Raw genomic sequence first — 13144 nt, 5'->3', positions numbered from 1 at the left:
TTACCTGATATCAGGAGATGACCCCGAGGGCTACCAAATACAAATCGTCGCTGCCTTTTATAAAGCTCGATAGGATTATCTACAATAGGTATGTCCAGGTATCGGAACAGATTAGCACGACTCTTAAGATCTAACAGAAGAGATAAATGACGATAAAGAATTACGCCTTCACCCTAAAATAAAAATAAAGTTGAATGCGTAACCAATTTTTATCTTTGAATTTGAGAACTTTAAGGAAAACAAAAAAAAAAATAAAGAAAATTCAGGAAGTTTATGAAAAATTAATGAAATTTAAGCATAACAAAAGAAGGAAGGTGGTAGAAAAACTGAGAAATAGAAATGAAAAGAGTTTGCTATCTGTATCATTATTCTTACTTGACATCGTAACTGAAAAACAAAAATTTTCGGTAAATTATATTTAATAGACTCGGCGTTGCTTTACTTTCCTTTACTTTCCTTTAATTGAATAAATAAGCACAGATTGTCAACGACATCCCAAACCAGAGGCTATTGTCTTTGTAGAGAGCCATATGCCTTAATGCATTGTCTAACTTAATTTATTCCCTAACCAGTTAACCCAAAACTTGACGAGAAAGACCTCAGTGGAAAAGGAAAATAAGGAAGAATAATATTGGCTTCCCCAAAAAAGGACCAACAAAGGACCAAAAGCCCCTGGGCCAAGGGGATGAGAAAATATTCGGATTGGGGAAATGGACCTTCTAAAGTTAGACTATGCAACTTATGGTTGTCGATTGGTAAACTTATATATGAAATTCTATGTGTAAACGAGATCCCAATTCACAAAATAAGACACTAATTTGCCTGAAAAAAAATCGCCTGAAATCTAAAAAAGGATAAATAAACTCTTTTCCTTATGAACAGAAATTTAAAGCTTAAAGTCCTTGGGCCAAATATATCCTAAAGCAAGACAAAATTCCATATATATATATATATATATATATATATATATATATATATATATATATATATATATATATATATATATATATATATATATATATATATATATATATATATATATATATATATAAGTGCTGGGTCAAATGGGAGGCTGATTTGTTTCCTAACTCCGATTTTTTGGTCCAATAGTTGAGAATTATGACTGGGAGTGTGGAATAAGTGTTTTTTCCTCGACAAATACTTAGAAAACAAAAATAAAAAGACCGATTGTTTTATTCCAAGGGAATTTGAATAAGGGAAAAAAATTATAAAAAAAATTAGGTCATAACTACTCGTGAGGTATGAAAACTAGCTCAAACGTTCACTTCCATAGTGTAAGACCCGACAGGATACATCAAGGGCAGCTCAAATGTGAGTTGTCTTGAAATACATTTTAGATTAACTTTGCTCACTGAAAACTATAAATTCTATTAATTAGTTTAAAATGTGTTTGCTTGGATTAAGGGGACGATGTAAAACTGAACTTATTAAAGTAGGTCTTAACTACTAAAAAAGAATAAATAAATGTAGTAAATAGTTGAGACATAATTTAATTTAAAAAAAGTAAACACAATATATGAAGAGAAACACATTGAAACTAGTTTTATCTCAACTGATTAATAACACCTCTGCCCCATTAACAGCTAGACTGTTTTTTCTTTGATTGGCCTGGAACTTACAAGACATGTAAACACGCCAAGGACATGTAGACAAGGTCTAAATGTTGAGAATAGTATGAATTTATCCATATTTTTCGTGTAATTCGACAATTTTAGGCAATTTTGATAATATTGCCCCCCCCCAAACCCGAATAACGAATAAAATGAATTAACTACCTCAATTTCTATATCCAAGGTCTCAAAGTCGGTTGCCAACTGGGTATGGACGGATACCGTTACAGATATGGTTCCTTTATCAACAAAGGGCACAATTGGAAACAAAACCTCCTTGACTGTCAAGGTTGGGACCTGTAATGAAGAAATCAGGATTTATTATATTAAATTCCACCAGTCAATGCCAAATAAATAATTTTATATTATGTAACAATAATTAAAGAAATTAGACTGTCTTATAAATTTGGTTAAGAAAACATACTATTTTAGTGAAAAAGATATTTTCACGTGTAAAAAAATCTTTCAAATTAAATGCCATAATTTTAGGTGTCTTTGGGACTCTTAAGACTAAATAAATGAACATGCGATTAAAAAGGAAAAAAAAAATAATGGACTGCTAAAATGAAAGATCACAACGGGGAAAGATTATATGAATAAAGAGCTCTAACTCTTCACTTTCTTTTCATGAGCTTTTATTAGGAGTGCAAATGAGGAGGGCAATAAGGGGAAGGGACGTTTGCCTCCTAAAGGTTTTGAAAAATACCCTACTTATCAAATAAATCGTAAAAGTGCTTGCTTACATTTTTTTAGAATACGATTCTTCATTAGAAATTCAAAAAAATCTTTACCACCCTCTTATGTTTTCGTGGATTGGTGGCACTGGGTTTTATTATTTAGGTGTTATTACTATTATTTCATCTACCATTTAAAAAATGTAACGGCAAAGACATGGGAGTATCCACGATTTTCGCTCGGGGTGGGAATTTTTTTTTTTTGGGGGGGGGGGGTACAAAATAATAATTTAAAAAACGCAAACAGAATTTGTTTATATGTATTTTGTTACGTTTCTACGAGTCGGGCAACAGTTTTGGAGGTGGGAGTCAAAACCCATGCCCCCTGGGATACGACCTTGGGTCTGGATAAAACCATTAGTTTTAGCTCTCCTAAAAACAGGGAGTTGGAGGAAAGTAGGTTTTCATTAATAGGCACAGGAAGAAATAATATAAACTTGACGTAGATACATGGTAATACTGAAAAAAAAATAAAGCACAGTGAGACACTGGCGCAACACATTTCACCGCCATGAGTACAGTAGGTTAGACGCTGTAAGGTACACACGGAAATACACTTGAATCTTAGCAATACTGATAATTATACTAATACTGATAATTAGTAATAAGTCCCAATACTAAAATGATAAATACTAATGAAAGACTTCATCCTTAACTGGCAAGGTGGGGTTTCTGAGATCCCAGCTCTAATATTTTGTCCATTTCGTACTAATGGGTTGTGCTAGGAGGCTGACATCTCGTGTATTCTTCGGACCAGTTGAGTTCTAAACCCCGACAAAAGAACATCTTGAAATCACTTAGAGGTGCATAGATACAGGGTTCTGGGGTCCGACAGAACCCATCCTGCAGCTTGTGTAACTTTTTTGTGGATTAGCAAAGAAATCACCTTTAGTTTTACGAGCCGTTTACAGAACAATTACTTTCATTTCAACTTATTTAAGTGTCTTACATTCAAGAAGAGAGGATATTCATTTTTACTGGACACTTTTTAGCTAATTTCTTTGCGTAATTCTAATTTCCTTGGTTTTCAGAGATGGAAAAGACCCTTTATAGCTAGAATATCTTATGAAACAACTGACAAACCGGAGTAGGGGTACAAAAAAGTCAAAGACTTCTTACAAAGGAGGCACGAGATCCAGGTCTCAGGTCTCACAGGGCACATGAGGGAACAAAGACCTAAAATCCCCTGAAAAGGCACGGGACCTTTTTGTCACAGCCAAGATCCTTGAGATGATCGTTTTTAACACCAATGAAATTGCCTACATGACAGGTTTGAAATTTTGACTAAACAGCATTTTACCTTAATTTTCAGTTACCAGTTGCTTTTTTCTGCATTTAGTTCTGAAAATGCAATTCCTGTTATTTGAGTAGAATTCTGAGCCATATCAATGTTTTTTTTTCAAAATTTAGGAAATGTATTTACATATCTTTAAAACCTCATAAATTGGATTGAGCAAAGTTGTGAGGCTGAAAACAATTTTGTTGTACTTCATTCAAGCAGAAGGTCTATTCTGCAAGGTTTCACTTTTATAACACACATATTTTTGAAGGTCATCAAAGGTCAGGGCCCTCTAGAGGGAGAAGGAGTGGAGGTAGGTACTTCAAAATAACTTCCCGGGACATACTTTAGCCAGTAGACCCATCCCTGAAAGTTTCATTTTCCTAACCTAACCCTTTTCTGAGATAGCAAGAAGTCAATAAACTAGAATTTTACCGATGGTTGTTGAAACGTTAGGTGCATTTAGAGGACGTTGCAAATTCAAGAAGTAAATTTGTTCTAAACCGAAAACGTATGGGCTCAAGACTTAGTGTCTAGAGATCTTGAATCTATCTAGTGTCTTTGTCTACACTAGAGAGTAAATAGCTATAATGGAAATCCATAATGCTTCAGCTCCAACTCGAACATGACCATTGTCAATCTCTTGAAGGACTAAAATCCAAACATCGCACCCAGCAACTGGCTTACATCCATGGAACTCATTGAAATTCTCAGACCCCTAGGAATGACCAAAGTAGGCACTGGGTAAAAAAAAAAACAAAGAGAAATTCACCCTCCCCTTTCTAGACATACAAGAGAACCCAACTCGTACATCTTCAGATTTAGAGACCATCTAAACCTGGTGTCGTATGTTCCAAAGAAAAAAAAGCGGTAATTCTTGCTTAGTCGATCCAACTTTCAGCAGCAATTACACAAGAGAGTAAAAGGTAAAAAAAAAAGGTAAAGGATACGGCATTAGACTTTACAGTCAGTACCGGCGGTGCTGATCTCCGTTTCTTGGCCCTTCAGCCAGGAAGTGCAATGGGGGGGTTGAGGGCCAGCCATCCTGTACTTTCGCACACCCTTCCTGTTTACCTTCCCCAGATTTCTCCAGGTACCCATTTAGAGCTGGGTCGACTCTGGCTAAGCTTACAGAGTCACGCCACTGACCCCCGTCCCAAACTGAAGAATTGGGTACACTGGGATTCGAACCCGCGTCCTCTCAGACAAGGGATCCTGAATGCAGCGCACCAACCCACTCGGCTAGGACGACACAAGAGAGTAGTAAACCGCAGTTCATTATGAAATACGACGCAACAAAAAATGGAGTGAACTTTCTAGACCAAAAGTGGTGTAGTTACACAATTAGCCGCCGCATGAGAATTTGGTCCTAGGAGGTGTGGCATGCTATCATGAACATAGGAAGAGTAAATGTCAATGTTATTCTGAGCTACTCAACACCCCAAGAAAAAGAATTGACCCGAAGAAAAATGCTGATAGAACTAGTACCATACCTCATCGACCCGCAATTTAGGATCAGAGCAACCCTCCAAACGATCCCATGAGCACTACGTAATTTGATCAACAGCCATACATGATTTTCAGAATGCCCCCAGGCATCTTTATCAGGTTCCAATAACCGAAAAGGTCGTTGCACTATTTTCTCCCTAAGCAAGGACAGAAAATTCAAGAATACCCGCAGTTAGTGCCAAAACAAATGTATGTATGCTAAGTTCCAATGCCCCAAATATGAATAGTGGATTTATTTTTGTGTTTTAGTGTTTCTAACAGATACATCTGAATATGTTGTAAGCCAAATTGGGATAAAACTATAACAGTACTTTTCTCGAATTTTTAAAAAGTAGGGGCCCGCAAACCCCAAACTGCAGTTAGTGAAACTTTTTTTCACCCTGCAGGTTAAAGGTTAAAGATCTTCAGCAAATTTGGTATTTTAGTCAGTGCGCAGTCAAATGGACACAGTAGGATACCAGAAAAAAAAAAATACAATGATAGACAACTAAAACTAATAAAGCTAATTCTAATGTTAATTTTGCTGTTTTGCCAGCAAAAGACATCCAAAAAAACAAATACCTGTATATAATGGTAAAGCAAAACAAAGTAGAAAAAGAGAAGTATTTACTGATACATAATGCTGTATTTCTCCTTGTATAACTCTTGGCCGAAAACTCTCTACATTCCCCCCTTCCTCAACTTGTGCTACGCCAAAATCATCAGAGGCCTCTATTTTTACCAAACAGTCCAAGGTTTCATCAGAATTAGAAATAATAACCCCTTTAACGCTAGGTGTCTCTCCGCGACGGATTGAAGTAGGTCCATGGAGAAAAATATAGAAAGGTGGATTGCTCGTTGTCTATAAGAAAAAGCAAAGTAAAATAAATATACTTGTTGAATGTTAAATAAATTACTATATACACTTTGCTGAATTACAGAAATTTCTGAAAGCTGCGTGAACTTGATTCAAACTATTGAATGATGTTTCTTAAAGAAACAAAATCATATATTTTAAACTTATATCTAGAAATTTCCAAAGCCATAGTCGTGGAATACTTGTGATTTAAAAACAAATGTTGATTTTCGATAATTTTGTGGAAGAGAATTCTTAATGCTTTTGTAGTTTAAATTCTGCTAAACTTGACTTATTTTTTAGATTATACTTTTTACTTCTACTTTTCCTTCTATTATATACTTTCTACTTTAATACTTTTTACTGATATACTTTTAGAACGATATACTTTTTACTGATACTATAAAACTACAATTATGCTTTCTACCATATACTTGTAGTTTCTACTATAAGTGTTTCTTAATGATGTATTAAGGTATATCACTGCAGAAATATGTGAAAAGTAAATTGTTTTTAGTAAAAAGAAAAAGCCAATTGTCTCTCAAAATAATCGCTATGCTTGTTAAATATGAAACCTGCTACCCCTTAGAAATCCCAGGAATGTCAAAAATTTGCATTTTTCTTTTATTGAAAACACAAAATAATAGTCTTAAAGTCATAATTTCCTAGGTTTTAACTAGATATTTCAACTTCAACAAAGTTGGTTGTAAAATACTTTTGATTCTTTTTTTAGAACTTTTAAAAAAGGTTATTATACTTCACATGCAAAATTGAGTTGGGAAAGAGAAAGTAAGACAAGTAAAAAGAATGTAGTAAAGGAATTGTGTCAAATCCCCCTACTGAAAATTTGCCCTTGAAGTTCACTCACGGAGAATTCTTCCTTCCAACGGAAGATTCTCCCCATGGAAACTCAACCCAAGTACAACATCCCCCCCCCAAAAAAAATCAGTATACTTCCCAATGACAAATGCTATCCGCAAGAAATAATAAGATTTCATAACTTACAGGTGTCTCCCCAAGAGCTGTGTCATGTTACCCCTAAATACACAGTTATTGGGGGATTCAACTATTCCGAACAGAATGACTATCTCAAAATTTTGATCGAACAATTTTGTGGAAAAATAGGCGTTGGAAGGGGGTTAGTTTCCCTCTAATCTTTTTGGTCACTTAAACAGGACACTAGAAATTTATTTTTCGTGCGAATGCAGCTTTCCCGATCCTCATGGGCCACTATTTTAGTACGAACACTGCTGAAATAAAAAACAGCAAATAAACACGCATTCGTAATTTTTTTAAGAAAAAAATGCGAAATTCCACATATTTCTGTATAGTAGCTTGATACTTCTTCAGCAGGGTTCTCCGATACGCTGAATCTGATGGTTTGATTTCGTTAAAATTCCTTATTTTATAGGGTGTGTTTCCCCCTTTTCGAAAATCAGGCAAATTTTCTCAGGCTCGCAACTTTTGATGGGTAATACTAAAATCGATAAATCACATATATTTGGAATCAGCACAATAAGCTAATTCTTTTGATTTATCTAATGATATCGAAACACCGTTTTGTATCGTTTTTATCAATAGTAACAACGAGTTACGGTTACTATTCAGTTGAGCTGCTCCTTAGTTACAGTTCTTTACCGCAAACTGTTTGAAATACAGAAGATTAAGTGAATAAGCTTTTGTTTATAAGATTTCGTTGGCGAGGAAAATTTTCCCTTGTTTTCTTATTTCCTGTTTCAATTCTCACCATCTGAAATATTTCTACTTTTTTTTTCTTTGAGGAAGAGAGCTATTATATATGCAGAGTGTGCCGTTTATTTTGGTAGTAACCGTGATGTATATTGTGATTATGTTGTGATTCATGCAGAGGTATGTTGTGATTCATGCAGAGGTATGTTGTGATTCATGCAGAAGCAATAGGGTTGCAATAACCCATGAAGTTAGCATAGAAACTTGAGAGCATAAACTCTGTCTAGGTCAAGTAGAATTGCCCCCCAAAATTATACTCAATATACTCAAATATACTAAAATATACATATTTTAGTAACCGTGATGGAAGCGGTAATTTTTTTTGAATGTTCGTTGTTCTTGGGTGTAAGTTTAACAAAATAAATTCTTGGACACACAGGTACCTCTTATGTGTTTCTTCTACTCTGTTCGAGTTTATTTCAAAATCTTAGTTTTTATTCTATATTATTTTTTCTTTTTTTTTTTTTATCACTGAAGACGGCTAGGAGAAGGTCCTTTCTAAAATATCTGCTTTTGTCATTTTCGTTTCTTTTCCTATTGACTGGCTGAAATTATCCTTCTTTTTCTAGGCTATTTAATTTTAAAGATTTTCTTTTTATCATAAGTAATCGTCACATTTCTTTGATCTATTATACCTGCGGCAAAAAATGAAGCATTTTTTTCCAAAAAATTTCTTTTAAATGCTTCAGTACAATCATTTGAAGGTCACATTAAAAATAAGCCTTTTGATAGGTTTGTGACCAGTTAAACTCACATATGTATGTCAAATACCAGTAATAGTTAAAATTAAGTATAAATATAATAAAGGGTAATACTTTTCATTCAAACAGTGTAAAACTGAAATAAATAAGTACATACTATTAAAAATCTGAATATTTCGGCTTCATATCTGGAAGCTTCAAAAAGGAAAAAAAAGAAAATAAAACAAGGAAAAAGCAAGTAAAAGAAAGTCACACCTGATAAACAAAATTCTTTTTATTACGAATAATATCCAATGTCATGATGAAACACAACACTGATCCACACAAAGCTGTTGTATAATATTGTATGTGAACGTAAGGTATTTTCTCTTGTTCATACACGTGCGACCTGTAACTTCTATTCAGAGCACTTTAGGAAAAAAGATTAAGATATATTATTATGTTTTATTGTTCATTTAGAATTGCACTGAGATTGTTAGGGTATGCAGTTTGAAATTTTGGAGTCACCTGTTGCGCCACCTGAAGGGGATGATGGTACTATACTCCTGATGGATTATGTTTAATTCAAGGTTCTCGAAACAAATAAGCATATAAAAAGGGTTATATGAAAATTTAAAGTGACAAACATCCTCCCATAAAGAGGGTGCTGAGAACCCCCCCCCCCCCAAGGAAAACATTCTTATGCCCTTAAATCTGCCTCAAGATGCTGAGAATATTATTGCAATGTTCTATTTCTTATTGTAAGATAGCAAAAACAAGAAAAACAATCCCATATATCCCTTATTTTTCTAATTCTTTAGTATTTTCAAGATAAGTGAAACACCCTGTATATAATTGTAAAGTACCTCTGCCAAGCCATCCATAAACGCAAGGCCATGTTCTGGGTGAACGGAAAATCCCTCTGCAAACCAGGTATCATCAGCCTTAGCAACTCCTTTGACAGCAAATTCAATTCCATCGTCGGAAACTGGAATATCATACCACAGCCAATCCCCGTCAGCAGGATCATAGAAATCCTAAATAATAAAAAAAAATAACAATGGTTCAAACTATTGTTATAATTATTCATTATTATTTACTGATAATTTTTGAATTTATTATTAGTTATTGATTAATGCTAATTATAACTAAATATTAATTATAACTAAATATAATATAATAAAATATAATAAAAATATAATATAATATAAATAATATAATATAATATATAATATAAATATAAATATATATAAATAATTTTAATATAATATATAAATAATAATATAAATATAATATATATATAAATATAAGAATTACGTAATATCTACGTAAGAATTACGTAATTATGTAAGAATACGTAAATTCTAAATATAATATAAATAATTATAACTAATTATAACTAAATAGTTTGTAATCCAACTATTTAATTTATCTATATAGAAGTCTTAATAATTAGGTCATTCATTAATTATTATTTGCTTAAGGACAATGAGTATATTGTTAATATGGTTTAGTATTAGCATACTTTGAAATATTACTTTAAACCGTGAAGTTTAAACTTGAACATTTAAGCATATGTTTTTTATAATCCCCTGACAGGCATACATTAAGAAAAGGTTCATGTATTTTTGTCCTTTCATTTCAAATCTTACATTTCAGTAAATTTGTATCTGTCTAATGCTTTTATTTTACTTAATCATAATTTTATTATTTTAGAAATAAATTTTGATTTTTTTTTTCAAAAAAGGAGAGAAAAAGGCTCTTCATCATAATAATTCAAACCAACCATCGGCTCTATTTCCAGCGCATTTCATTCTGGCAAAAAAAAAGAAAAATACTTTTTCGCCAGAAATAAAAATTAATGGCCAAATTCTTATGTTCGATAAAAAGAGTAGCGTTATTTCCTTATACCAAAATTGAGGCTAGAACATCTAGTATGAATCTGGAAAACATATGAGAGCTCTTAGAGAATTATTTCAAGGTAATACTACTACCTACATATAGAGCTGGGCAATACTTTAAAAGCTTTGTTAATCGATACTTCCCAAATGTAATGATAATTTTGGTATTAATCCATATGTGTTCTAGATAGGTCATTATAAAGCTTGAGTTGTTAATCGATAAATATTACATATATTAAAATATGAATATAACTGTTCTTAACTGTAGTCAGGGTTTTGTGACGCCGACAACTTTAGCAGATGTCACCCAAGACTGCAATACACCTTCTTCTTACAGTAGAATTTTGCAAATTGATTATGCACAATACAAATTACTGGGTATCAAAAATATTGATATATTCTGATAATATCAAAACTTTGATATAACATCTGGTCATATCAGCATTTTAGTATTGATACCGAGTATCGGTTAGCTCTTTCTATTTATTTAACAGAATCATTTAAGTTGTTATTCCAAAGAGGTTTACTCTTTACTAAAATAATCCCGCATTAGCTTTGTTTTAGTGGGGCTAAAAACTAAAAATCAACTAAAACTTGTTTTAAAGTTTATACTTCATTCATATTTTGTAGAATCTGATCGCTATATCTCTGCAAGGCCTTGAACGTACGTGAGTTTCTCTTTGCTCATGTGATTAATGACTGATAAATTAGATGAGATGAATTTATTGAAAATTTAAAACATATGAAACAAGTGTTATAACATAAATAGCATATCATAGCATATTAAAACAAAACAGTCTTTCCTGATAGAGAGCATACTGCTACTAGGGAAAGTGATATATCCCTGATTGGATTTTTTTGCACTTTTACAAAAAAATGTATTTACAATCACCCAAGAAGTATAACATACCGCTAATGGAACTACATTGCACATGCGCATTCTCTTGCTTTGGGAGCTTGCATACCAAGCGGGTTTAGCTTAGCTAGCATTAGAATTCCACCATCTTCACTATTCCTTAAACTAATGAACTGGTTTAGAAGTCTAAGCCTCCCGTATAAATTTTAAACTAATGCCGAAGTGCGCTATATGCATTCAATTTAAGAATGTTATACGTAAATTCTTAAAATTACTCGTTAATTGCTAAAATAACAGGATTTACTTATTTAAGTAACAGGATTAACAAAATTACTCGTAAATTCCTAAAATAACAGGGTTTACTTATTTAAAACAACAGGATTAAAATAACTGGATTGAAATAACAGGATTAACAAAACTACGTAAATTCCTAAAATAAAAGGATTTACTTATTACACGCTACGGACCATTATTTAGAAAAAATCCAGATTCAATTTTATATTTGAAAATGGAGTATCTCCTTATGCGCACTATTACCTAAACAAAGCTAGAAGGTCTTCAAAGGTGACTATTTTGAGTTTGATAACAAGTTTTTCAACAAAGCAACTTGGTTTTAGTCCCTATGGAGACATAGAAAGATTTAATCGAGTGTTATTACCCGAACATCTATTTTTAGCTTTTTCCAAAAATTTACAACCCTAGAACGAATATGTTTGATCTTTGATGACGAATCGAATATTTAAATGATGATTTTAGTTAGTGAATTGATGAATATGGATATTATGAATGACATAGTTGAAAGGCGAATTCAATTTATAAATACTGTTTCTCGTTATATGAAAATTAACCTTATCACAAACACATCTTACAGAGATTCAAAAATTGTTTCTGCCTTGAGCACTAACTAAACATTCACAATTCACTAACTAAACAATTCACGAACTAAAATCATCATTTAAATATTCGATTCGTCATCAAAGATCAAACATTATCTTACATTACAGTCAGATAAGCATTAGTAGTGTTGAGCCATGGCCTTTCATCCACTAAAATCCATTAACTCAAGCCTCAATAGTTTATTCAGTTTTCTTAATTCAGCTGAAAATAGTTTATTCAGTTTTCTTAATTCAGCTGAAAATAGTTTATTCAGTTTTCTTAATTCAGCTGAAAATAGTTTATTCAGTTTTCTTAATTCAGCTGAAAATAGTTTACAGTTTTCTTAATTCAGCTGAAAATAGTTTATTCAGTTTTCTTAATTCAGCTGAAAATAGTTTACAGTTTTCTTAATTCAGCTGAAAATAGTTTAATCAGTTTTCTTAATTCAGCTGAAAATAGTTCATTCAGTTTTCTTAATTCAGCTGAAAATAGTTTATTCAGTTTTCTTAAATTAAGCTGAAAATAGTTTATTCAGTTTTATCTCTCTCGTGAGAAACTAATGTCTAAGTAAAAGCCACGTTCTATTTTTCTTCGTCGCAAATTTAACTCCTTAGAATATCTTTTTTTATATTTTTCCAGATTCCGATTACTTTTTACTAGAAATCCTGTTTTAATCCTGATAAAAACACCAAGTTAAATTTCTATTGAGGGTTTTAACACTGAATTGGTTTTAACAGCCAAGTAGTATGTGGGCTTAATCGTTTTCTTATTATAACACACGGAGGAACAGCGTGTGATCCTAAACTAGGTCACTTTCTTGTGTGCTAGAAAGGCTAACAGCAGTGCTTATTTTTGTGTTAATGAACACAATCACACAATTTCGACATTTTGTTTTTTATTCTGAAAATAGGACACGTACCGAATGTCTATTTAAGCGAGCGAATCGAAAATCGTTAATTTCATCTAGTATTCGAAAGTCACGGAATCTTGAAAGTGTCTTCTGGCAGCTATCAATTGTACTTTCTGGACAACCTTGAAAAAAAATCGTACTTAAAACACGCTACTAAAGTAGCTTCCGCTAGTCCTGAAACCAG

General features: G+C 32.6%; 1 protein-coding gene across 1 annotated transcript in view; it reads right to left on the bottom strand.

The window, feature by feature from the left end:
* Positions 1–13144, bottom strand: part of LOC136032560 (CD109 antigen-like) — a 211190-nt gene that overhangs the window by 53354 nt on the left and 144692 nt on the right. Inside the window, exons 14-18 of the mRNA XM_065712830.1 lie at positions 12970–13082; positions 9284–9454; positions 5764–5994; positions 1797–1928; positions 5–173 (exon numbers count right to left, since the gene is read on the bottom strand). Coding sequence (XP_065568902.1) covers positions 5–173; positions 1797–1928; positions 5764–5994; positions 9284–9454; positions 12970–13082 — 816 coding nt within the window. The remainder of the gene's footprint in view (positions 1–4; positions 174–1796; positions 1929–5763; positions 5995–9283; positions 9455–12969; positions 13083–13144) is intronic.

This window comes from Artemia franciscana, chromosome 11 (assembly GCF_032884065.1).
Source record: "Artemia franciscana chromosome 11, ASM3288406v1, whole genome shotgun sequence".
NCBI classification, from domain to species: domain Eukaryota; kingdom Metazoa; phylum Arthropoda; class Branchiopoda; order Anostraca; family Artemiidae; genus Artemia; species Artemia franciscana.
This window is presented reverse-complemented; position numbering and strand designations above follow the sequence as displayed.